Source organism: Olea europaea, chromosome 10, assembly GCF_002742605.1.
Source record: "Olea europaea var. sylvestris chromosome 10, O_europaea_v1, whole genome shotgun sequence".
NCBI classification, from domain to species: Eukaryota; Viridiplantae; Streptophyta; class Magnoliopsida; order Lamiales; family Oleaceae; genus Olea; species Olea europaea.
The window spans coordinates 31,503,715-31,529,900 of NC_036246.1; the positions used below are offsets into that span (position 1 = coordinate 31,503,715).

Sequence of the window (26,186 nt, forward strand, 5' to 3'; positions counted from 1 at the left end):
GATTTGAATTTGAGTTTAATATTATTTTATTGAAGAATATATGATTGAAATGATGTCAAATTACTTTTTAAAAATGTGGTTCAAAAAAGACCTTAATCTTAACTTTTGACTTTATCATCTTCTTCAATCAGACTATTTCATTATTTAAAGTAACCAAAATCAACAAAATATGTAACATGACTATTACAATTAGTGATTTGACTAATATATAACTTGAGAGCACGTTAAATAAAATTGCCCTTATTTGATTTTTATTATTTCAAAATTTCCTTTTATCACTCTCTTTTTCAAATAGATGTTATTCAATAAAATAATATTATATATAAAATTAAAAATTTTCTAATGTTCTAATCATACATTTTTCATTAATTCACTGTTTCGAAATGCATTTTACACCAAAAAATATGGCTCAAACATGACCTTGTTAGTCAAAACTCAAAGTTAGGGAACTAATTTCACCGCCTAAGTCACAATTTCATTGTTTTTCTAAAATTGTTAGAAACAAAATGATGAAATTAAAATATAAATTTAAGTACTTAAATTGAAATAAATCAACATTTAGTGACTAATCTGAAACGAGATGTAAGTTGAGTGACGCTGGTGCTTCTCCGCAAAAATCTCTACCATCTGGGTTTTGCGAAAATGCAAACCGAAGTTTCCAGCCCTCCGCCTCGCTCCGCCCTTCCACAGAACTCCTTCGCCGCGAAGCCGGGCCCATTTTCTGACGATTTCTTAGTACTTTCTCAATATCTTCAACTTAAATTACATGTTCACTTTTATTGCTTCTGAATTATCTACTAAATTTTCTGACGATTTCTTAGTACTTTTATTTTTATTTTTTACGTAGGTTTTGTTTAGTTTCTCCAATATCATGAATGCATTATGCGGAGCAGATACAGACATATCCCGTTGCCTTACCAATTTATTTCACCCGAATTTAGGCTCGGTAAAGTTTAATGCTAGTAATTTGAGCACTGGGCTTTTACCGTCGTTGTACAATAATTCCTATAAAGAAGTGCAATCTAGGAGTAGGACTGATGGAATTGTGTTATCCATATCCTGCTCCGGTACTTAAAACGATGTTGAATCTGCCAAAGGAAGTAGGGCTGATGGCCTTACGTATAAGGATGCTGATGTTGACATTGATGCGGATTCGGAACTTGTTAAAAGGATTGCTAAGATGGTCCCTGGAATTGGAGGTTTTGGTGGGCTCTTTCCCTTAGGTATAACGAACTTCATTCATTTACAATTAATTATAGCTTATGAGTATGCCAGTGTCGGTGGTGTTATTTTGGAGGTTTTTTATATATTTATTTATTTTTTTCCCACTCGTGAGTACACCAAAGCGTTTAATAACACTACAGCACACAACAAATCGATTCAGAGGTTTAAGAGGAGGAAAACAATGATCTTTTTTATTTGTTCATGCTGTCAGATTATTTTCAGTGGGTACTCTCATCTCTTGACACCGTTTGAATCGTATTTTCATTGTTTATTTACAGATTTTTGGTGTTCTTACTTCAGACTTCAGTTGTTAAGTATGTGCTTTTGACGGTCGTCCATCACATGTTGAAGAAGTTTCCACATGGTGTCTAAAACGCAATTTCTTTCCTGAATTGAAACATAATTAAATTAGAATCAAGTGTATGTTGAAAAGTATTAACCCCTGTTTAGTTTCTATGTTTTGGTTATTTATGCATTTTGTATGGTTGTCTAACTTTCTTCTGTATGTTTCCTCTAGTTCTCTTGTTTTGTAATTCTTACTAGGCTCTTCCATCTTAGTTTCATGTGTAAAATCATCTATTCATTCACTTGTCCACAGGGGATTCTTATCTTGTGGCTGGCACAGATGGAGTAGGCACTAAACTTAAGCTGGCATTTGAGACAGGGATCCATGAGACCATTGGAATTGATTTGGAAAATATTGTTGGTTTCTATTTTTGTTCTATCAATCCTGTCGAGGTCAAGATTAAACTGCAATATTTTATCAGGTCGCAATGAGCGTGAATGACATAGTCACATCTGGAGCAAAACCTCTTTTTTTCCTCGATTACTTTGCTACAAGTCATCTGGATGTCGATCTTGCAGAGAAGGTATACCAATTTCCTTTGGTTTCAGAAGATTGTAGACATATATTTTTTTTACAAAAAATCAATTAACTTGTTATTCTTGACGCAGGTCATAAAAGGCATAGTTGATGGTTTCCAGCAATCTGACTGTACTCTTTTAGGGGGAGAGGTACTTGTAGCTACTTTTTTTTTCTCTTTATTTTCAACTAAAAGGGCTTTTAAATAAGTGTACGTTTCTTTCAGACTGCTGAGATGCCAGATTTTTATGCAGAAGGTGAGTATGACCTTAGCGGTTTTGCCGTGGGAATTGTGAAAAAAGAATCGGTTATTGATGGGAAAAACATAACGGTTGGGGACGTACTCCTTGGCCTGCCATCCAGTGGAGTTCATTCAAATGGGTTCTCTCTTGTCAGAAGGTTTAACTTCCCCTTTTACTCGTGTCAGCCTCAATACCCTTCAAGATCTTAACCTATCCATTCCATTCCTTGTGCTTTTTATATCTTTATATATTCCATCATTTGTGTACAGGATTCTCAGGCACAGTGACCTTTCGTTGAAAAATCAACTTCCTGGTTCATCTGTTACCCTAGGCGAAGCTTTAATGGCGCCTACTTGTATCTACGTCAAGCAGGTCATACCTCGAGCACCTTCTGAATTTGTTGTGCCTAATGACATCTCATTTTCTCACCTGATTTGATGAGTTCAGGTTCTTGACATTATAAGCAAAGGTGGCGTCAAAGGGATAGCTCACATCACTGGCTGGGGTTTTACAGATAATATACCTCGTGTGTTTCCGAAAGGTCTTGGAGCTGTCATATACAAGGACTCATGGGTGGTTCCTCATATTTTCAAATGGATTCAGGAGGTAAGAATCATTTATGCCGTAACCTAAACACTGCCCTTGAACCCTTTGTTTCGATTTATTTTTTGGTATGTACTTTACACGGTTAAGCTCCATTTTTTATCGGTTGTTTTCTTTATGCAACATTTGCACCTTTGTAATTTTACTTCTATTTTTATTTATTTTTTGAATCAAATTTGCTAGGCTGGAAGAATTGAAGATTCTGAAATGAAATGGACTTCTAATATGGGGATTGGGATGGTTCTTGTGGTGAACAAGGAGACTGCTCTTAAAATACTTGGGGATGGACGTGGCACAAATACAACTTATGAAATTGGTGAGGTTATACATGGTGATGGAGTGAGATACCGATGATAGATAGAGCAAAAGAGGCTCATAATCAAGGTTTGATCAAATTTTGTGTTAGTAATTAGAAAAATGCGCGTGGGTTTTCTATTTCCATAGTTATCATGTTGTGAAAGGTATTCATGTAGCGGCTAGCTTTGAGATACTTGTTTTGATTATATGAAGGCAATGAGCAAAGACTATTTATCTCAACGACAATTCTTTTTCCAGTGCAAGTTTGTAAAATAGCTATGTTTATGCGAGGTTGTGGATCATAATTTTGTGTAATTTTAATTTTATTTTCAAGGGATCCTTTAGTCTTGAGAAATTTGATCACGCATCATTCCTTCGGCACCAAAATTGTGTTATAATCAAATTCAGTTGAAATTGTATAGAGATTTCAGATGCTCTAGAAAATATCAGAACAAATAAAGACCAGGAGAATACAATGAAAATTGAATAAAAAACGATTAACTCAACACGGTTGTAAGAAAATTTAATAACCAATTTTTGAAGTGAATGGGCAGCTTCTTGGATTTGTTTTTATGGCTCCTCATTTTACGGTTTTTTATACATAATCAGGCAGGTTTCTTTAACCGGTTCTCAATTCTATTCAACCCAGTCCGACTTTGAGACGATGAAATGAGGATGAAAAAATTATTTTGAAGGGAACTTCGAAGAAAACTGTGTGAAGTTAATCTAAATTCCACCAGCTTAAGACGGGAAGCAAAAATAAGTACTTGCTTCCTAGAGTCTCATTTAAGCCATGAAAAAAGCAAGGGGAAAACAGAAGGAAAAGAGAGAGAGAAAGAAAAAAGGAAAATTTTCCTTGAAGAAATGGTTATTCTCCATGCACTATAGAATTTAAGACATCATTAATTCGTTGTTCGGTCACTTAAACACACACAAGATAGTGTAAAAGGCATTTTAGTTTTTCAGAGAAGACAATCACCAGATTTACTATGAAGCTTTGGATTTTATTGAACCTTGTACTAATGCATCGTTGTTCAGGTATTCCAACTCTCTTTTATGTATCTTCTTTGATTTGGGGTCACTCTAACGATTAACCTTAAGCACCATAAATATTTATTGGACTGTTTTTTCAAATTAGTAGAGATTAAGGTGGTTTAATTATTTAGTACTAGGAGAGGCCGAAGCAGCTCTATCTCCTCCAGAAGGCAATACAACATTTCTTGGTGGCACAACATGGTGCATAGCCCATCCATTGGTTTCCCCATTTGATTTGCAGATTGCATTGGATTGGGCATGCGGGTCGGGTCAAGCCGACTGCGGCCCAATTCGAGCTGGAGGTCCGTGTTTCGAGCCCAACACTCTGGTGTCCCATGCGTCCTTTGCTTTCAATAGCTACTACCAACAGAATGGGAATAATGATATTGCTTGTAATTTTGGAGGAACTGCCAGATTAACTCAAACTAACCCCAGTAAGTGGACAACTAACTCCAACCGCTGAACTTATATCATTCTTGATTATAACTTTTATAAATGTCTTTATTTCTTGCTGCAGGTTATGAAAAATGCGTGTATGAAACTTCTGGGTAAGTTATTTTAACATCAATTAATCTGCAAGTACAGATTTTTTTTAACAAAATTGGTACAGAAAGACACTTGTCTTTCTGTGATTTGTTATTGTCAAAAACTGTTTTTGGCAATAGCCAATTACAAAAAGACAATTGTGTTTCTGTACAAATTCTGTAAAAAAAAATATGTACTTATAGCATTGTTCTTTTAACATTGGCTGTCGTAGTTGCAAGCTTTTAAACGGAACGTAGTAGTCTTTAACCTTTTAGTTGCACTATTACTTTCTAACATAAGTCCATTCCTCGCACATTTAACTTTATTGGAAGACATGTTTTGTTTCTCAACTACGAAAAATTATACAATTTCTGTCCTTAGACTTGCGACTCAAATAATAGGATTGGGACTAACGATGCAATTTTTTGAATACAATTTTGATCTCATATTTTTCACTGCATGCAGGCCTGTAAAATCTTCAGCCCCTCCATTATCGAGCTACAAAGCAAAATCTATTGGATGGAAATTTGGTGTACTAATCCTCCTGTTTCAGTATTTAAGAAGATGATTATAATTTGTAGTACATATTGTTCCTACTTTGTAAAAGTTGTACGGGACAGGGCTCTGTTTTGTTTAATTATTCCTTACTTTCTTGTTAATTTAGGCATCTTTTGCAATGTAATATGACATTTATCTATAAATAGTCTGTTTACTTTGAATATTAAAATATTATACCTTGTAACTTTTAATCTTTGTAAGGAATATTGATGTTTGATAAAAAAAATAAATAAATAAATAAATAAAATCCATCAGAATCTTATCCGCTGGGGCTCATCCAATACTATAGTGACATATCGGCAATGAGCAGCTAATATATCCAGCATTTTGATTTTGAAGCCACAAATTCCTCATGTAGCTGTGGTACGGAGTTTGTAGCAAACTCTTAATATATCAAAATGGCAAATATAATTAGAATATAACTTGGAAAAAGAAAAAAAAAATACAATTATTCTTTGATCAGTTTCTGAGTTGAGCAAAAATGGCTACTGCAGTGATTACTTCTCTACCACAATTCAGTGGTCTCAGACTCAAACCAGCATCAGCTTCCCCTGTCAAAAGCTTGGTCAGTTTCTCCTATTTTATGTTAGACTGATTAATATCAAACGTGATCGTTCAGATGTGAACGTTTAGTGCTATTCGATTTTCCTTAACGAATGTGATATAAAAGGTACAAAAATGCTGTTTGTACAGCATATTTTTTTACAGCAATTTTCACACCTCCTCATAAAGGTGGGGTCCACGATTGTTTTAATCATAACCCCATCCACTTGTATGTGTATGCGCTGTGAAAAAAGATGTGAAAATTGCTGTACTTGTAGAATGGTTGTAAAAGGTGCATGTTATCGTTCCTCTTCAGGTAGCAGCTCAACCGATGAAGCATAAAGGGCAGGGAGCTTTGGGCGCACGCTGTGATTTCATTGGCTCCCCAACAAATCTGGTAGATTTCAACGCAGTTCTATATCATTCTAGTGAGAATTTGACAGCATTTGACCTTAACTTTTGTTGGGTAGTTGAAAGTCCCTTCATATCACCCATTTAGCCTCGAGGCTAATTATTAATTATCAAACGAGAGTGAATCACTATTAAATCTATGTATTTTCTGTGCGTACTTCTAATTTTTCCTTTTTTTGGCTCTTGTAAACAGATAATGGTGACCTCAACAAGTCTGATGCTGTTTGCCGGTCGGTTCGGTTTGGCTCCATCTGCAAACAGGAAGGGTACTGCAGGATTAAAGCTTGAGGTGAGGGACTCCGGGCTGCAAACAGGGGATCCAGCTGGTTTCACCCTAGCAGATACGCTGGCTTGTGGGGTTGTGGGTCACATTATTGGGGTTGGGGTTGTAATTGGCCTCAAGAACATTGGTGCCATCTAAACAAAACATATTTTGTGTTAATTCCATCAGTATTCATTTGGCTTCATCTTATTCCATATATCATAAGACGTTATCGTATAATTTGGTCTAGTACAAGGATCTCAAGACACGACAGATTTCTATACATCACAATCAGTGAATCACGGTCCAAGAATATTATCTTTCATACTATGATGTAATCCCATATACCCTCTTGTTGATAATCACTTCTTACAAGCTATTCGAAAACTTGCCTCCACCCAAAATTAAAAGGGAAGGGGAAAGGCAACGAGAACAAAGCAAAACCTCGAAACACTTGCTTTGCATCTATTTTGAGGAGATGTACTGTTGAATCGCTGTGCAATGGCCCGGATGACATCACGCTGGTTCCTCGTCTGCACTATTAATGAAGGCAGCTCGTAAGCCTCATCCCAGGAATGTGTAAGATGGTTGGAGTCCCCATTTATGGTTAAAATGTTAAAACTTCCAATAAAGTGCCCCTCGTCAATGTGCCACTGTTGATAGGTTCTTTGCTGGAAGTCTCTTTAGGCAAAAAGCTCGTCAAAAAGATATTGCTGATAGATTGTGTTGATATCAAAAAATAGATAATGATAGTGACATTTCCGGCATCCCAATCAATAAAATTATCCCGACGACTATTTTTGATGAATTATAACTCCAACAATGGTGTCCTCGAGCATGTGCCGTCGTCGAGACATTATGCCCAGCCACATCCCGCCTGGCTGCTTCGCATATTGCAATATTTGTCCTCGAGCATCATCAGTCCTCGGGCATATGCTCCCTCACAACCTACGATAGTTGACCCTTTAGAATTCCTACGCAATTATGACTCTTGACTCCTGCAAGGATTCTATCCCATATATAATTATGGAATTTGACCAACTCCTTAATTATTCAGGACTCCAACAGATAAGGACGTCCAGCTAGTTGAGTCTCATTAGGAGAATGTCGCTTACAACTATAAATACGGAACCTCGAGCCATTATTCAGGTACGTTTTTCATTGTTCTCCAGCATATAGCCTCACGCATATAATTCCCTTTCTGACTTAAGCATAGGAAGAGCGACGAGAACACACCGCGTTGCCTTTGTTTCAGGTACCGGAAGATCACGTTCATGCTCCTCATCAGTCATCAAACTCAGAAAATCTGCAGGTACGATTTTTGGCTTATATTTTTTAAAGTCAATTTTAGAAGCCAATTTCTTGTATGAAAGGGAAATTTCGACTTTCTTTCTATCAGGAGCCCCTTAATTGGTTCGCCCCGTGATCAAGGAAGTCTCGACCCTTTCCCCAGTCTCAAACGAGCTCTCCAAAAGGTGGGAGATTGCCCAATAGGACTTGGGTGACAATCGCCTCCAATTTCAATTATGCTATTTGTACAAATGGTTAACAACGTTGATGCATCAAATAGGTGTTGTTTGAACAAGCATGATTCCTCTCCGGGGGGGCTCAGATAGTCGATCTAACATCAAATTATGTTTAGACAGTAATTCCAGATAATGATAAAAATTCCTCATTGGCCTCCATAAATTAAGGCAATTTGGAGATTAAAAGAAAAAAAAATTGAATCTGAATCCTAAAAATGTGATAGCAGAAAACGACTCCGCAGATGAATGGAATAAAAATCAGTCCACAGATTCCTATCGACAAGCAAAACATGGAATCAATGTTGGTCTAATCATAGCATCGCCGGTCACTGCTAATTCGTTGTTGACGACGTGGCATCGGACCTTTGAGGAAAAAAGGCATTAAATGAAAAAAAAAAAAAATTAATCATAAATTATGAAGGAATAAATAATAGAATTGAATCGCAACCTCAGAGACCCGTTCCAAATCACACACACAGAGAAGCGTCGTGTAGAACACAAAGTCCCGACCAGTGAGCAGAATCGGAAAAAATCCAAAAATGACAGCGTTTAATGGGAGGGGTAACGCCGCCGTGCAACTGCTGCTGTTTAAGAGTGTCATACGGCACTTCCTATACTTAAGGAATTCTTCCTCATCGGCGTCTTTTCAATACGAATCCAAACAAAAACTATTATAATTAAATAATACTATTTGCAGTCACTCATTATCGCAATCGTCTTATGTAGCATATACGTGACAATTAGTAGTTTGTTGCATAATGTAATAAAAAACTACCACATTAATGTATTAATTCTCTAACCGCCACATATATACCATGGAGGACGACTGCAAATAGCATTACTCATTATAATTACAACTCCTATAAACAGAAAATGAAATCGAAGAGTTCAAGGAATCATAGTGGAAACACACACACGGAAAGGATAGATAGAGATAGTGAATTTAGTGCGTCTGCTGGAGGGAGAGGAGCCCTTAAAAAGGAAAACTGAAGGGCTTCAAGGGTGCGACGAGTGCTATAGTTTGCGTTAGGTTTAGGTTTGAGGGTGATCTAGTATTTTTCATTCTACAATTTCTATTACATATTCATTGCATTTGAAGTCTTCAGACTTTGCTCGCTGTAACACTTAAGTATTATTCTTATTTCTATTTTTTCATTGACAAGTAGTAAATATGTGCATTGCATGTCTTATGTACGGAATGAATGGTATGAGTAATATATTTAAGGTAATGTAATTTATAATGTTGAAGAAAAAATTAAAATTGTTAGAGAATATATATATGAATAAAAGTTTTATGAAATTACGTATGAAAATGTTGAAAATTTTGAAATCTAATATTTTATTTGCTTATTTGTCTGTGCTAAACATTGGTTGGACATGTTTTCAACCATTATAGCAACCTTGACCAACTTTGTGGCACAGACGGACACAAAGAAATATCAAATTAAAATATATACATTTGATTAAGTTTAAAATGTTTTGCCCCCATTTGGCACAAATGGAGGACTAAAAATTATCCTTTTAAATGTATCGAGATAATTTTTTTTTATCTATTTATCTAATAAATAACTAAATTATCTTCAATTTTTATGTTTATACAAAAAAGAAAATGCACGAATAATAAAATAAGCAATACTATATTAATTATTTTTTAAAACACACATTATTAATTTTTATTAATACTTAAAAGTTTGGTTATATTATATATTATATTAATTAAACGTGCAATTTATAATATTTGAATGAAAATACTAACAATGTTATATAAGGACAAAATGACAATTTGAACGTTTATATCCTATCTTCACATTTCATAAAAAGAGACTTAATCCTATTGATTGAATTTAATTAGTATAAAGATGTCCATTTTTTTAAGGCTTCATTTCATATAATAATAATAATAATAATAATAATAATAATAATATTATTATTATTATTATTATTATTATTATTATTATTATTATTATATCTTAAAGGTGGTATTAATGATAGATTAATTACAATTTAACTTTACGTAGTCTCCTTTCAAGTATAGAGATCATTTTTCATTTTGGAGTACTCATAATTTTATATTGATTAAATTAAGTTTAATCACTTAAAATCGAAACTCTTCCACATATATATGTATATTAAAACTATAATATATATTAATTTATATTGTAATTAATCAACCATTATATTAATGCAACATTTAGCCCGTATTTTTTACATTCTTTTCTATTATTTTTTCCACAGTATTCATTGTCAATCACACATTTTTCATCAAAATAATATTACACCCAAATAAAAAATATTTCATTTTTTTAACCACATATTCTCCATCAATTACTATTCCAAATACATTACTTCAAATTAATAGGCTCAAACGGGGCCTTAATATATTACATTATATAATTATAATAAAATTACATCATATGTGAGCTTCGATTTTTAGTAGTAAACTTAATTTAAATTATGTAATTTAAGTAATTAAACTTAATTTGATTAATGTATAAAACAATAAGCATTATACTTAAATGGATATTAAATGAAGTTAAATTATATTAAATGGTACAATATTAAATCTATAAGGGTACAATTGTCATGCAGCTAAATATATAAGGGTAAAACTGATATCCAAGAGTTTTTCCTCAACCCACACTTCAAATATATTGTAGATTAGGATGTATTGTTTTTAATAACAATTCCCGTCTAAAAAGTTCATTGAGAGGACATAAACTAATTTATTTTTACCATATTTTATAGCAAATAATAAATGCAAAAGTATGATGAATTTTTTCCATAGCATGTAAATATAATAATTTGATAGAAATCATTGTAAAAATCGAGTCATGCTAATTAATGAAATATTGAATATAAAATTCGATAAAAGTTGATGCTTTATTTGTAGTATTTTGAATATATTGAAGATCTTTTTTTCTAACAGTAAATTGATATCTAAAATCAATTTAACCTTCTTTTGATAAATATGATTATAAATTATTATAAATTCAGTCAAAATTAAATTTTAATTTTAATCATAAATTTATAATATCTAATTATCTATTGATAATTATGTTGACATTTCTAAGATTCATCACTTTCCTATTTATGAATCGGTCTATAAATTTGTAAGGTAATTTTCAGAGGCAAAAAAGAAAAAGGGAAAATTGCAGCAGCGGTACCAAATCTTTCATTTATTACAGACATTGTCCAAACTTTTCATTTATGTCACCGTGAGTACCAAATCTTTAAAAAATATACACTTGAGGTCCAAATGGATGGTTTTCTTTAATTTGACCATTAGTTGATCCAATAAATTGACTTTGATCAATTTTAATAGAGGTAAAATTGTAACTTTGAAATAAACTTAAAAACAAAAAAAAAAAGAAACAAAAAATAAAAAACGTCACTGTTCATCTTCTCCTTCACCCACCCCCACTGTTTATCTTCACCAACCCTTTCTCCCTATACTATGCCACCGCAGTCCAAACCTTGATGGATACACGGCAAGGCTGAAATACGCCACCTCTTTAGGCGTCAGCCTCCGGGCCATTCCAGTCACAAGCTTAGTCGAGTACACTGCAGCCCAACTCACCCATGGCTCACCCGGATCCTCATGAGTCTTTTTCTTGCTCAAACTTTCACCCACTGAACTCGGCTTGTCCTTCATTGATACCCTCCGATTCGACCCCACCAAACGAGTCTGAACCCGCTTCAACTCCTTCACTCGTTCATAATTCCCATTTGACTCATATAGAACTTCAAGTGTGGATCTTGGCCCAATACTGTGAATAACCGTATCCAGGTAAATGAGGTGTAGCAATGGCATCGCAAAGGGAAGGGTATGTTCGGCTAGAAGAGGATTAATTTTAGAGAATGATGAAAAAGACGAAAAATGGCCATTGAAATTGACAGATTCTTCATCAGTGAACTTGAGTTCATTTGCTGGGAAGCAGAGGGTTATGTTATCAAGACCCTGCATAGTGGGTGGGTTTTGTTTTGGGTGGTGTGGTGGGGTAGGGGTAGGGGTAGGAAAGAGAAGATGAACAGTCCAACATGATTTCTGTTGATTTTTTGTTTTGTTTTTTTTTTTTAATTTAAAGTTACAATTTTACACCTATTAAAATTGGTCAAAGTCAAGTTATTGGGTCAACTAACGGTCAAACGAACAGCAACCATCCATTTGGATCTCAAGTGCAAATTTTTTAAAGGTCTAATACTCACGATGGCAAAAATAAAAGGTTTGGGCAAGATCTGCTAATAAATAAAAGGTTTGGTAATTTTCCCAAAGAAAAATGAAAAGAAATTTCTCTTCCCAATTGTTTGTGGGCCGAGCCACGGGCTAACAGGTTTCAGTCAGCCCGCTCTCGATTTTCCAACTCTGAATTTCAAACTCCGTCAGCTGTTACACATTCCTCTTATTTTCTATCCATTTCAAGTTCTTGTTCCCACCGCCGGCCGTCCGATCGCAGTCCGATCAGACCTGTATCAAATACAATTACTCACAAAGAGATAGATATACATACATCGATACATACAGTGATACATACATAAATGTCGATGGGCAGCGACACGACATGGGTGGGAAAGAAACCACTGAAGCGAGTGGGAGGCATGTCCGATGCCCTCTCAATTGCCGCCGATCTCGGATTCTCCGTCCCCCCTCCACCTTCACAGGTGGTTCCACCACCTTCTCTCTCTCTCTCTCTCTCTCTCTCTCTCTATACTCGTACAATCTTGTTAATTGTGAATTTATTTGAATTTAGGGTTGATGTAATACTTTTTTTTTTTCAAAATAGGTTTACGCTTAATTGACTTTAATTTTCCTTTTTTCTTTATTTTTTTTGGTTAGGAAGATATTCAAATTTTATCTGCCGGTACTGGTGGAAAAGGGGATGACTTGGTAAGGATTTTAAGAGAATTAACTTCTGTACAAAGAAAAATTGCAGATTTGCAAGTGGAACTTCAGGGCCGGAAGGTGATGTATTAACATTTCCGCCCACTTTTCACAGCAATTTGGACATTTCTGTTTGACGTTTATATTAGGAAGCAAATGGATTTTTTTTTTTACCCACTTACCGGTTGCTGAACGGTGTACGACTTCTGGAAGGTCAAATTTGGAAGATTTGTAGTAACTTGATTTTATGCACTGGCTTCTTTGCATAAATTATTGTCCATTTAACTGCTGTCAAGCCACGCAAATTATGTTTAATGCATTGGAGTGAAACTCATTTCTAAATCAATGATCCGGATACTTTTGTCCAAACTAGTAGACAAGGCAGTAGTGCACATTCTGGACCATGTGGAGGGACACTGGCTAGAGCAAAAGGAGTGTATTTTTCCTTGCACAGCCAGATCCAACGATCATATCCTTGTTTTTTGGTCTTTGCTTTCTGGGAAATCGATAATGCTTGCACGTTTACATTTAAGCAGGTGCGTGCATAAGTCGATACGCGCATGTGTATGCTTGGATGAGCCTTTTCCCATCGAAAGAACTTTTTTAAATTTTTAGTCCAATACATCCTATAAGTTTGATATATTGCTCATTTAATTTTAGACACTATTATATCAATTACGAAATAAACTGTAATTATTCTACTCCCCTATTACCTTCCAATAACTGCAAGTTGCACATTATTTCACTCTCAGAAGTTCTACTTTGCTTAGCGACAGTAAAAGTGTATACAGTAAGCTTAGTTTACCAGACATCTTTCTTGGTGAATTCACGTTATTCTGTGGAAATTCTAGGAGGACAAGAATGTAGCTCATCTGACTCACGTGAGTGAAATGGAAAAGAAGATTGAGACTTTGGCTCGGATCACGACTATTTTAAAAGATGTTATTCAGAATAAGGTACTTTTCCTAATTAGAAATGTTTCATAGTGTTTATGCCATGCATTGATTTGATGTTATAGATACTTTACTTTAGTGTTTACCAACGTTATCGTAAAAGAGTTGCCTCACTACATGAGGTGGCAGTCTGCCTGAAGAAGATTTGTCACCAGTGAGAAGTTGAACCAAAATAACTTACAAAAGGCTAGACAAAGACAGATTTGGTTCGTCAATTACACAAATTCTGATTTCATATTTGGGAACCTCTGTCAGAATCTGTGAGTTCTTAGTCATTAACAGTGTATGTAGCTCCAAATAAGCGCTTAACCAGAAATGATAAATTACATTTTGGATTTGCGAGAGAGCAGATTGAGAAGGAAGTAAAGAGCTGTCTCACACTCTCACTTTGGCATCTAGTCTTTGAAACTTCTGAAAGTGTTGGGTAATTATTATATCAAAATCCACATCACAATTTTTCAACAAACCCACATGTATGGTCCGTATGGTTGTAAGATGGAAGAACGTTGCAGATGTAAAAGTACCAAGTCTTAGAATTATTCATAAATAAAATGTTTTATAACCTTAATATTTTTTTATAAAAGTTGCCTGGCTTCTATTCTAATCCAGACAAGCGTTTTAAGATTCTGATTGCTAGAGGAAGAAACATAGATACCTGCCTTTTGGATTAAATTTCTTCCCTGTCAATGTGTTTATGCATTGGTATTGTGTTCATAGCAGAATTAGTAACTCCATAACGGCAGCCTGTGGAAAATATATTCTTTAATGTCAATGCAAATCTCTGCCTTCCTTCTTTTTCTTTATTCTTGAGGCACATGTTCACTGAACCGTAAATGATATGTGTTGCTCTTAGATGATGTGCTTGACTTCTTGCTTTATAGGATAGGATTATAGCTCGCCTCCAACAACCTTATTCATTAGACTGCATTCCTGTGGAAGCAGAATATCAGGTATGTTATTTAGTCATATTTAATCTAATCAGTTTCCCTTAGAGTACGAATCTCACACACGTAATTGTGTGTTGCAAATTGCCAAGTTTACTTCACAATTTGAATATGCACAGACATTTTTTTTCCTATTATTGAGTACTTTATGCAGACATCAGACTTAGGAAATTATTGCCGTACCCTTAATATTAAGCCCCAGCTTAACAACCATTAAAATGAATTTTTAGGGGAAAATGAGATTTGAAATAGTGATTTTTTTGAAGAATGTGAGGTTATAAAGTAAGAAAAAGTTTTGGGCTTAGGTGCAGAATACTTTTATGTGAGAATGTGTAGTTGAAAATGAGTTTGAGAAGAAAAAAAAGAAACAAATACCATGTTTTTCTGTAAACAATAATCTGGCTGCTTTCGAAATTTTGCTGCACTAATTTAACCTTAACATCACCTAAAGATTGTACTGTTATTTTGAATATTACATAGACTAAGTGAGATACTTACGTCTTTCTTTTGTACAGAAACAATTTTCGGAGTTATTAATGAAAGCAGCAAGTGATTATGGTGCCTTGACAGCTTCCGTGGCTGATTTTCAATGGAGTCAGAACTTTAAAGAACCGCCTACAGTATGGGGGGTATGTTAACTGGAGATCCTATATTTGCTTTGATGACTTCTGTACACATCCTCAACTATCTACCCACTCTACCCAAACGAAAAATCACAAACATATGCTTGCAAAAATGCACAAATACGAAGATCTTCTGTGGTCTTTCTTCTCAGAAGCATAATTTCATTATGCTGGTCTAACCCATCTTTAGAACCTTGTATAATGTTCCCTTGTTATATGTTCTTAAACTGTTAGCACAAACAATGCTATCCTGTACTGTCTTGTTTGCGCCACTGAAACCTGAATTGATTTGGTGGTAGACCCTTTAATTTTTTGAAGTCAGGTGGAAGGGGTTGATTGGTAACTAGAAAGTACTGCCGCATAGGTTGATAACCTCATATCCCCACTTATGAAGCCATTTGTGTAGGTCTCCCCGTTTTACTCCTGGCAGTACCTTGGAGAATAAATTAGAATGAAAAGAAGAATTGAGAAGGGAGATGAGAAAATTGGTTCAACTCTATTACCATGAATCATAGGAGTTACTATTTTGCTAAATACGCCTAAATACGCTAGGAAAGATGGAAATTCATAACGTTTAATTAGATTTTTGAAGATCAAAAGCCATGAAGGATTTTGTCGCTGAGACTACGCTGTCGAGTTTTTCGTCATCGGACTTGTTTTTCTAAGCAATATCTTTTGCTATTTTATTGGTTTGTTCCATTAATGCACCTTAACCATATTTCATGATTTAGGAAATGCTCCGTCCAATTCCTGTTGCTTTAGCATCATGCACTCGATTCTTTGAAGCCATGACTGCAATGAGAGAGTCATTTGCCAAACTTCAAACTCTGAGAGTTGGCCATTCCTCTGAAAGAGTGCAAGGAGATTCCAACTGTGTAACTCCTCCACCTTGGAGGAATGAATCAAACTTTGATGATTTAGCCATTGGGAGCGCGAGAAGGCAAGAAAGCAAGCAGCTAGAAGGGGATGAACCAGGTAACGAAGTTGGGGACTCGAATCTGGTTGATAGCACAAGTTTCAGGAGACTGTCCTGGCCTCCTTCAGTGAAGAAAAATGGACTATAAAACTCCTTCGTTAATTTGCCGCAAAGAGATGAAAAATAGAAAATGAAAATTGTTTGCCGTATTTCAACAATGATACGAGTATTTGTGGAAATCTTGGTGTGGGTATTTGTTGTAATTACATTTCTCCGGATATTATATCGACTTGTTTAATTTTCATTTTACTTGTCTTAGTGGTTGAAGTTATATGCTAGTTCCATTTATTGGTCTTTTGTGTACCAAAATCAGCAAAGGAATGGATACTTGTTAACTCATGAGATAATTGTGGAGTTCAGAAATCAGTAGATCACAGAGAGAGTAAGGAAAAGCGAAAATTGCCCCTTAAGTTGAAGGACAATGTTTCACATACCGAGTTTTTTTATCGAATTTTTTACCTACCACTCACAACAAGGATGGGCACCACATGTCGACATTTTTAAATTCATGCGAGGCCTGCATTCATTGTGAGAGGTGGACACTATTCGGTAAGTATGGAATATTCCTAAGTGGAATTGTTTATAACCCGTAAACGCTACTGGCCCCAAAATTCTGGTATCGGCCCAATTGTTTCTACAGTTAAGAGGTAATTGCAATGATCCAACTTTTAATAAATACTAAGAAAATTATAACTAGATGTTATGGATTAAACAGAAGAGCTGTATTACCAAGAGCAAATAGGAAAAAATGAAAGAATAAAAAAAGATATAAAGAATTGAGGTTCGCTCTAAGACTCTTTATATAGGAGAAAAATATTAAAACGACCTAGTACACAGGCAAATTTCTCAAAGTACTCTCATAACACATACATGATTTTGATTTGCTGCCAAGAAAAAAATGTACTTGAAATTAGGCTCCACAAATCCCAACACCAAGAGGTTTATCTTAGTACAGTGGTGTAAAATGCTTCATCCAGAATCTTCTCGAGTATTATATCTTTAAGGGCTAACGGAGTAGTTTCTAGCATGTCAAGGCCGGCCTGGTTTGCAAATGTGAAAACTGCAGCTGCCTAGAACAGAAATCACATTATCAATAACAGTAAAGTGAATACAACAAAAAAGTACTAGAAGTTCGCTAATGTTCATTTGGACAGAGCAGCACATAGTAGCATCTGTATGGTGCCAAAGTTGTTTCAGAACAGCATCGCTGATTTGTGAATCAACCTGAAAGAGTTCTCTTCCAAGGTGCATTCTGAAGTATGAGAAATATGATTAGGTCATAATTTTTTCAACCAAAGAAATTTTTTTACTGTGAATACTAGTGAAGGCACGTGCGTTACATGTGTTAGTGGGTGATGTAGTGTAAGTAATAGTGTTATAATTTCGTTATGTAGTATTTGAATTAAGAGTGAAACTTGTTTTGAATGATGATTAAATTGGATTATATAAAATATTTGTTTACAGGTACTTACATTGGGGGTAGTAATATGTAGCACTTATAAGCCATACTTAGTTACATGGATATTAACATGTTAATATGTACAATGAACAAAATGTAGTAAGACAAGTAGAGATGTTGGGAATGAGGTGCGTTGAACTGTGGGAATACACATAAACATACATGGGCTTAGCTCATAACCTTTTAGCTCTTCGAACATAAAGCTAATAGTAAAAACTTGCTCGGTTGGGATCTCAGAAAGAAATTCGTTTTTTTTAAAGATATTTAATAGAAGATGATGTAGAAGAACGACGTACCCTAGTAGAAATAAAACTATAGGTACATCCTGATTCCTGAGTAGCCACATTTTTGTGAATAAGTTTATAAATAAAGGTACAAGAGGCTTTATAAACTTTAGGTGATTATCTGACCAGAAACATGAAGTTTGCTATGTCCATAAATTTTCTGAGTTATGGATCAGCGATGTAGTGTACATCTGCATTAGATTTGTCTTCCTTTCTTGTGTTCTGCATTCTTCTTCCTCTCTCTCAAACTAGGGCTCTTTTGCTTTTAGTTTATTGGATACGGACCTTAATGAGGCAGCCAGATGATCATTACGATGTGCTGAAACTAATTTAAGTAGTCTCATGTGCCGTATGCCTGATTTAAGATTTTCCCAGGTCAATGATATTTTTATCTTTCAAAAATTGCCAAGCACGGGCCTGATGGATGTCTTTGCAATTACTTGAAGTTCACGAGAATATCCAAACAACGGACGTGGGCCTTTCAAAGCCTAATTCCATAATATTGAGCTCCTAAAATGTTTGAAGCTCCTTATACGAACAGTCTAAACTTCAATCCTTATTTCTTCCGAGAAGCCCAAAACTTAGATACATTAAGCATTTGAAACCACACTCCACCCAGCTTAAGCCTTAAATGATAGTCCACCACAGCCATGATAGCCCTATGTTTCACAATCATGATATACTTGCCATAGTTTTACTATGCCATGATTATGGAGCAAGAACAATGCTTATGGTAAAAGGAATAAAACGGGTGAATGATATACAAAATTTCCACAAAGAACAAATATCGTGTTCTTTTCACATGTTCCATCACAGCCTTCTCTAGTAATAAGAACCTGGCCTTCAACAACATTATACTGAACATCTATCAAATATAGTAATAGGAATGGTTAATGACAATATAAACCAACAGTTGTGCTTCTATACATGCTAAAAAAATATTTTCTGGAGGGCAGTGGGGAGATAGGAAAGATGGAAAGCATGTAACTCACATAATTATACTTACACAAGACTGACAATCCAACAGAGATCTTTCAAGGAATGTGAATGCGACTATCCAACATGTATGTGACCATGAGCATTCTCATCATGGTGATCATGAGAATGGGAGTGCTCACCACATGCAGGAATAAAATAGAAACAATAAAAGGTATGAAAGCAAAGTACAATAAAGTGAATTATATTTTGCAAAATCAAGTAGCTTCTTCAGATCGGGAAATCAAGCTGGAAGTAGAGACCAGAAAGGAAAAGAAAATGATATCTTCTCTCCAAGGCACAAATTTATTAACTTAACAGTTTCACCAGCTGAAGTCCCACCGTGCTATATAAAAAAACATATGACAAATCTATGTTAACATAACATCTTAATTCAATTGGTACACGGGGTCTACATATGAAACACACACTCGTAAACCAGCAGAAAAAATATGTATTATACATGACTGCTAAAAACTGAGATCACAGACTCATACTAACTTTTCCATAAGGAGACATTCTACTTGTGGTCAATGATTAATATAATCTGCGTTAACTTTTTATTAAGTTGCTCGAAATTAAAATATTGTAAAGTCTTGTGATACTACGTATTCACAAGAGAACGTAAAGAAGAAAGCAATCAAAAGCATGAGCTTCTTAGAGTAAAAATTATCTTGTTTCCTTTCACATAATTTTCATATCTCATGTAATTTTGCTCACAAACAAGTGATGGTCTGTAAACATATTCAAATCAAAATTATTAAAGTTGGTGCAGTATCCATTCTCCCTGCATCTCTACTTCACATCACCAAAGAAAAGAAAGAAATATAAATATTACATAATATTTAATGGGCATTATATTTTTTGTCATGGGAACAAAACATTTCTGGGTGTATAGAATCAACAAAATATTCAATATTGAGCAAAGTTTATTATGCCATATGGAAAAGAATTAGTTCATTAAAAGGTATTGTCAAGGTGATATTTAGTACATTCAGCAACAGAATGTGATTTATTTGTCTCAAAATTCAATACCCCCCATTGCACAAGTGTTAGCCCATGTTTGGCTAATGTTTATAAATTTATAATCGGTCAAACCACTTTTTATTCACACATTTTGTGGGACATACAGGTACTACCTATTTATCCGAACCAGAAGAAGAGGAAAAAAACTCTATTTCGACTTCATTCCTAATATTTTTCTATTTTTTCTTTTAGTTTTCCATTCAGCACGGCTATTCACTGACCAAAACTTTATTTATGCCAAGAAATGGAATTAGAACACTAGCTTAGATTAAACAACTAAAAAATAAAAAAGCTTTAATTCACAAGTGAGGAAAACAACAGAACTTTTAGCATCAATTAATTACAAAACATAGGCATTAGCTTGTTTTGCATATGTACCAAAAGCATGTGGCAATTGGTGAAGAAAAGCATCGCCCAACATCGCTCCTGCTTGCATAAGTGAAGTTCAATCAAAATCAACCTAGTGAAACTCAAATGGAAAAATCACAATCGAGTTAAAAAAGGAAAATTAAGGGTAAAAACTCCCAAATCGGCCAAAAAAATCTCCAATATACCCATAGCAACTTCTTCTAATCCTCGTGAAAGCATTAAAAGCGAAGATCGAACAAAATTTGAAACTTCTCATCTAGATGACCGTAAACGAAGAGGAACCCCAACTCAATTTTCATGTATAGACAGAAACAATAACAACATACCTTAAATAAAGTTGAAGAAAATAACAAAGACTGGCAGAAAACTCGCTTCTTCGCAGAGTCAGGCGAAGGGTGAATGATTTGTGTCAGAACATATCGTTGAAGGACACGGCAGTATGGTTGTTGCTAAGAGAACAGATTAAACGGCGCTAGGGTTTCCTTTTGTCGAGCGAAAATGAGAATGAAAATGAAAATCGAACATAGAAGAAGAAGATTTTTCAGATTTCTGTATTTCCAAGGCAACAAACACACACTGATATTTGTATTTCCAATGCCTCCCCCACTAGGTGAGCCGGCCTAAAATTTGGCTTGCGAGTGAGCCGACCCAAAGGCTTGTGAACAGTAACACAATATATATATTGTGGATAGAGATATAACTATATACTAGACAAATGAATTGGCAAAGAAATTGCTTTTCAATGTCCACCATTGTTTCGGCCTATATAAGGAGTATGACGTAAAGTATTTACTATATAGTATAAACATTTCCATTATGAATATTTACCAGATCAGGTATTGATGGGAAGAGAGCTTTTGAAATTCCCAAAGATGTACAGTCAACGGGAGTTCCTGCAAAACAATATGGGAAGATAAGTAAAGCAGAAAACAAATGCAAACAGCATGGTAGAAAATGGATAGCAGATTAGAAAAGAATGTGGCAAAGGACATTTGTATCTAGCATTAGCATCATCTAATTTGGAAACAGTGTCATCCCTCCACCTTAAGTGATAGGGATAAGCTTGATAAAAATGTGACAGAAAGAATATTCTAATACAAAATGATGAGTGAAGTATAGAAGCATAGTAAGTAAAATTTGCTGTCTTAACAAATTAGTCATGCCATTATTAGTTAATATTGAGCCATAAAGTTGGAAGGCAACATATGGAACTATCGTGCACTATAATGGCAACCAAATAAAGCGAAGAATGCTTTACATCTAAAAGAAATAAAAAAAAGGAATAGAAGACCTATGAAAAGGTCTTGCAAAAGAAATACTTTCACATCTTTTCTAAGCATTGCTCTACCAAAAGAATAGATTATTTGGAGTTTCTCTACATCATGATGGATTATATAAAATCATACAAGGCATTTTCTTTATTTTTTGAAGATTTCCTATCATCAATAATATACAAGAGATGCCTGAAATTTCTGGCTTCACCCTTAACTGAATAATCAACCACAAATTCTCAACATTAAGAGCAAATAAGTGAAAAAGATAATGGATCCATACAAGTAACATATTAAATATATGAATTGAAAGAAACAAGACACATTACAGTTAACAAATATAGCATGGACATTAAGACTTGGAACTGAAGCTCAATTTATACACTTATACATGAGCATATGATTCATCATTTAAACAGTCATCTTTTATTCTAATTCATTGGTTGATTCCTTGTGTCTAGTCACATGAATTTTTGCAATTTTATTTTCCTTGGCATAAATAACTCACAGTTTACAAAATGATGAAATTGATCTCATAATTGTACACTACACGCAGAATGTTTTGATGTGCAATTTCATCTTTTTTTTCATTTTTTTTTTCTTGGTAAAATAACTTCCAGATGAAGTCTTTCTAATTGTTAAGTTTAGGAATACAAATGGAAGGATGTTAAGTTTAATGGGTCTAAGACATTACTTGTCCAATTATTGCATAAAACATGCACTATACTTTTCTAGACTTCCACAAAGGAGGAACGCAAAATGACGAAAGTAAAAAAAGATTATAATAACTCATGAAATTTCAACAAACAATTTGTGTCAAGCTAAGTACTCATCCAAAAAATTTTCGAGCCAATATAATTTTGTAATAAACTAAAATCATTTCTCATCATTCAAACTCTACTTTTGCCCCCAGCTTCCAACACCGGTTTCGTAACTTAAAAATAACACTAATTGCTACAAAACTACAACTAAGAAAACATAAACCATATAATTCTGAATCCCAAAAAAGGAAAGCTAATTAGTTAGCAGGAAATATTGTAGTCATTTATACTTCCTTAACAATCCAAAAGCATTGCAGGTAACTTTCAAAATTACAACTTTGATCTTTGAAAAGTCATAATACGTATCTTCTCATTACATAAACCTAATATTAATCATCAAAATGAACTCATAAAAAGTCAATAAAAGTCTAAAATTCTCAATCCAACAAGATCAAACCAAAAACACAGAGAACTTAACAAACCCAGACATGGCAGACACATCATTAACAGCACCACCAGATCAGTTGGGACACTCACTTGCCTTTACAGTTTACATGCCTCTGCCCATATTTCCTCTAATCGTAGCCATCATTTTCTACTTTTGGGACGAGGATTTGAGGTCATTGCAGCAGTTCGGGCCACGGGTGTCGAGAAGGAGATAGCTTTTCGAACTATGAAACAGAGGAGTGGGTGTGATGGATGATTCGACGGCGGGTAAACCCGTGATCATCGGAATCGGGTGGTTGTGTATATAGTACAAGGGCAGTGCAGTGCCGACGGTTGGAGAAAGGCATCAAAGCGGGGTTTGGGAAGACATCGGAGTTGCTACAGTCTGGTGTAGGTAAGATTACGATGGCAACCGTGAAAATGAAAACCCAAACTTTGAAACGTATTAGTGGGTATGATGGATGATTCGACAGCTGAATCTGATGGTTGTGTATATAGTATAAGGACAGTGTGGTGCCGACAATTGGAGAAGACAAAGAGTTGCCACAGTCCAGTTTGTAAGATGGCTAAGGCAACCGTGAAAATGAAAACCGAACGTAGAAGAAGAGATTTTCAGATTAGTCTACCGAGTCTCAGGAGGAAGAAAGAAGAAAGAAGGTAACAAATGACTATCCTAGAATCAAGAAGACACTCTCTGATATTTCCAAGTTCCAACGCCTCCCCCATTTAAAAACTAATGGCTGAGCCGATGCAAAATTTGGCTTGTGAGCCGACTTAAACGGCTTGTGAACAGTAACCAAAATCGCCTCTTTTATATGTATTTAGATATATATATATAGTTAGATAGAGATAGATTAGATATATTGTGGATATGTGACTGGGTTATGACAGACTAAATGCACACAACATTTGGTTTGTGTTTAAAAATATGTTAAATTACTTTTAAGCTACTTATCTATAATATATTAAATATCACATTAAGTGAAAATTATTTCTGGACAATTCTCTCTTACTATAATTTTATTATTTCAATAATATCTTACTTTTTGTTTTACAATATGTATTTAATTATTTCAACAATACCCTGCTTTTTATTTTTTAATATGTATTTAATTTATTAATCATTTGAATCATTTAACAATATTATTATTAATTATACTGTCAACTATTTAGTTATTGATAAGTGTATAAAATACACTTATTCAAGGCTTTAAACGATAATATTTATTTGCTTCTCGTATGAATTATGGACTAAATTATTTCATTTCGTGTTGAATAGATAAAATTCAATGATGGTACAAGAAATTGAAGGAAATAAGCAAAAGTTGACAAAATTAGAGAAAATGGACTAAGTTATAAGAGATTCAAAGTTTGAGGACTAAAGTGCAAATACTCAAAAGTTTTGTCAAACTTCATGATGAAGATTTAAGAGTTCTTAGAGTCAATTGAATAAAGAAAGACATCACAGGGACGAAATATAATCAAATTATGATCACACATCAAGTTCCAACCAAAGAAATGTATGCGTCGTTTTTAGACTAATATTGAGACCCACTTTTGACTAACAAATGATCGAATTTAAAAATGATATCTAAAGCAAAGTTGTAACTCTTTGAGTTAGCTTTCCAGTGCATCTTGAATCGCCTCGATTGGATATCGAAAGAAAAAATTATGATAAAAAGATTGAAAGTTGTGCAGTGAGATAGAATTGACGACAGCGCTGGGATAGCGCCCAAGCGTTACGTTTCTGATATTTTTTCCCCAAAAGTCAGCGCTTAGGCGCTGCAATCATAGCGTCCATGTGCTGCCATTAGTGCTTAGGCAGTACTTGAATTTGTTCACAACGCTCAGGCACTGATTAGCGCTCAGGCACTGCGTCGGAATTGTCTAGGGCGCGTTTTTGAGCCATTTTGAAATCCATAAAAATACTGCTTTCTACACAAACGAAGGAGGCGCCTATAAATACATCTTTCTAACACTTTTGAAGGATTCTTTACACATTGAGAGGCAAGATAACATAATTGGAGAATCAAAAGAGAAATTCAAAGGAGGATAACATCAAGCAATTGAAGATTTAAAGCATTGATTGGAAGGGGAAAGAGATTTTGGTACAAGAATTCTACTTTTTCTTCTACATCTTTACTACAAATCCGGTGATGAATTTCTTCTTTTTCTCTCGTTAATATGTGTAGTTAAATTTAATTTTTGGGCGAACAATGTAATCTATTGGGATCTTTATTTCTTTTATTTCAGACTCTTTGTTATTTTATATTTTATGTGTGAATTTTAATTATATTTTTCATGCTTTGAATTTTCTGGCCAATTATTCAATAATTTCATGAACAATAATTACGTAAAGATGCAAATTCTTGTTTAGACCAAATATTAAAATTCGGTAAATTAATATAACGTATAGAGATACCTATATTAATTGCTGCGATCCTATAGGAATTCTTAGAACTGTTATTTCGTTTAAATAATACTGATTCACATAGAGATATGGATTGAATTATTTAAATAGGTTCAATGAGAACTTGAGAGGGGCAAATTGAATACTATAGAAGAATTCGACCGAACGCTACTTTGATTTTATGAATCTCAATTTTAGAAGTAAAGGTGACCAATAAGTGAAGTTGTTCCGTCATAACATCAATTTATTGTTTGAATTCCAAATCACTTTATGTTACATCCATTCAAATTTTTAGTAATTAGATTTAAAAATCATATTCAATCATTTTTTTTCATCAAATAGAAGTTAGGAATAATAAATTGAATATTAAAGTATAGTCCTCGTGGAATGATAACCCGAACTCAAAAAATTTAATTTACTATTTATTATGATCCGTCCACTTACGGGATAAAATTGACAACACTTATGATTAATGTGCTTTTGACATATTCATTGCCTTACTTTTCGTTTTTTAATATGTATTTAATTTATTTAATCATATTTGACAGATTCATTAGCTTTTTGTTTTTCAATATGTATTTGATTTATTTAATCATTTGAATAATATCATCATGAATTATTTAGTTATGATCATTGTACACATATTCATTCCACTTGATTGGATAGTAACCTAAATTCATTAAAATATTTTTGGAACAAAAGATGAATATTTTTAGAGTTT

General features: G+C 34.3%; 4 protein-coding genes and 1 long non-coding RNA gene across 7 annotated transcripts; 4 read left to right on the top strand and 1 right to left on the bottom strand.

Moving 5' to 3' along the window:
- Window positions 1–1,075: 1,075 nt before the first annotated feature.
- LOC111400545 (phosphoribosylformylglycinamidine cyclo-ligase, chloroplastic-like) lies at window positions 1,076–3,468 on the top strand (the record flags this gene model as incomplete). Its single annotated transcript, XM_023027950.1, has 8 exons — window positions 1,076–1,223; window positions 1,823–1,926; window positions 1,992–2,093; window positions 2,179–2,238; window positions 2,313–2,485; window positions 2,598–2,700; window positions 2,776–2,934; window positions 3,115–3,468. Coding segments are annotated over 8 exons (1,020 nt in total), but the record flags the coding sequence as incomplete, so codon positions are not given.
- A 365-nt stretch (window positions 3,469–3,833) lies between these two features.
- Window positions 3,834–5,515, top strand: LOC111401832 (glucan endo-1,3-beta-glucosidase 13-like). Its single transcript, XM_023029759.1, has 4 exons — window positions 3,834–4,266; window positions 4,395–4,697; window positions 4,781–4,811; window positions 5,254–5,515. Exons 1-4 carry the CDS (start codon window positions 4,218–4,220, stop codon window positions 5,354–5,356), a joined length of 486 nt encoding a protein of 161 aa, XP_022885527.1. The 5' UTR covers window positions 3,834–4,217; the 3' UTR covers window positions 5,357–5,515.
- Window positions 5,516–5,690: 175 nt separating this feature from the next.
- Window positions 5,691–6,811, top strand: LOC111401833 (photosystem I reaction center subunit psaK, chloroplastic-like). Its single transcript, XM_023029760.1, has 3 exons — window positions 5,691–5,911; window positions 6,206–6,286; window positions 6,494–6,811. The coding sequence occupies exons 1-3, from the start codon at window positions 5,828–5,830 to the stop codon at window positions 6,719–6,721; spliced, it is 393 nt and encodes a 130-aa protein (XP_022885528.1). The 5' UTR covers window positions 5,691–5,827; the 3' UTR covers window positions 6,722–6,811.
- Window positions 6,812–12,380: 5,569 nt separating this feature from the next.
- On the top strand, window positions 12,381–16,757 carry LOC111401834 (AUGMIN subunit 2). The gene is made up of 6 exons (XM_023029762.1): window positions 12,381–12,747; window positions 12,923–13,048; window positions 13,819–13,923; window positions 14,802–14,870; window positions 15,380–15,493; window positions 16,219–16,757. The coding sequence occupies exons 1-6, from the start codon at window positions 12,625–12,627 to the stop codon at window positions 16,549–16,551; spliced, it is 870 nt and encodes a 289-aa protein (XP_022885530.1). The 5' UTR covers window positions 12,381–12,624; the 3' UTR covers window positions 16,552–16,757.
- A 393-nt stretch (window positions 16,758–17,150) lies between these two features.
- Window positions 17,151–21,320, bottom strand: LOC111401835. 3 transcript variants are annotated; one of them, XR_002704122.1, is made up of 3 exons: window positions 20,903–21,314; window positions 20,586–20,633; window positions 17,151–19,527 (listed from the first exon to the last, which is right to left on the bottom strand). It is a non-coding gene; the product is annotated as an uncharacterized LOC111401835 (long non-coding RNA). The 3 variants fall into 3 exon arrangements; XR_002704121.1 differs by having other exon boundaries at window positions 17,151–20,667; window positions 20,903–21,320; XR_002704120.1 differs by having other exon boundaries at window positions 17,151–20,633; window positions 20,903–21,309.
- Window positions 21,321–26,186: the final 4,866 nt, after the last annotated feature.

What these genes read in the sequence shown, in the direction of transcription:
- LOC111401832 (XM_023029759.1), top strand. Translation starts at nt 4,218, where the DNA reads ATGAAGCTTTGGATTTTATTGAACCTTGTACTAATGCATCGTTGTTCA. An exon ending in ACTAATGCATCGTTGTTCAG is followed by an intron (nt 4,267 to 4,394) that starts GTATTCCAACTC and finishes TTAATTATTTAG; the next exon opens with TACTAGGAGAGGCCGAAGCA. An exon ending in TGCGTGTATGAAACTTCTGG is followed by an intron (nt 4,812 to 5,253) that starts GTAAGTTATTTT and finishes CACTGCATGCAG; the next exon opens with GCCTGTAAAATCTTCAGCCC.
- LOC111401833 (XM_023029760.1), top strand. Translation starts at nt 5,828, where the DNA reads ATGGCTACTGCAGTGATTACTTCTCTACCACAATTCAGTGGTCTCAGA. An exon ending in CTTCCCCTGTCAAAAGCTTG is followed by an intron (nt 5,912 to 6,205) that starts GTCAGTTTCTCC and finishes GTTCCTCTTCAG; the next exon opens with GTAGCAGCTCAACCGATGAA. An exon ending in TTGGCTCCCCAACAAATCTG is followed by an intron (nt 6,287 to 6,493) that starts GTAGATTTCAAC and finishes TCTTGTAAACAG; the next exon opens with ATAATGGTGACCTCAACAAG.
- LOC111401834 (XM_023029762.1), top strand. Translation starts at nt 12,625, where the DNA reads ATGTCGATGGGCAGCGACACGACATGGGTGGGAAAGAAACCACTGAAG. An exon ending in TCCCCCCTCCACCTTCACAG is followed by an intron (nt 12,748 to 12,922) that starts GTGGTTCCACCA and finishes TTTTTTGGTTAG; the next exon opens with GAAGATATTCAAATTTTATC. An exon ending in CTGTGGAAGCAGAATATCAG is followed by an intron (nt 14,871 to 15,379) that starts GTATGTTATTTA and finishes TCTTTTGTACAG; the next exon opens with AAACAATTTTCGGAGTTATT.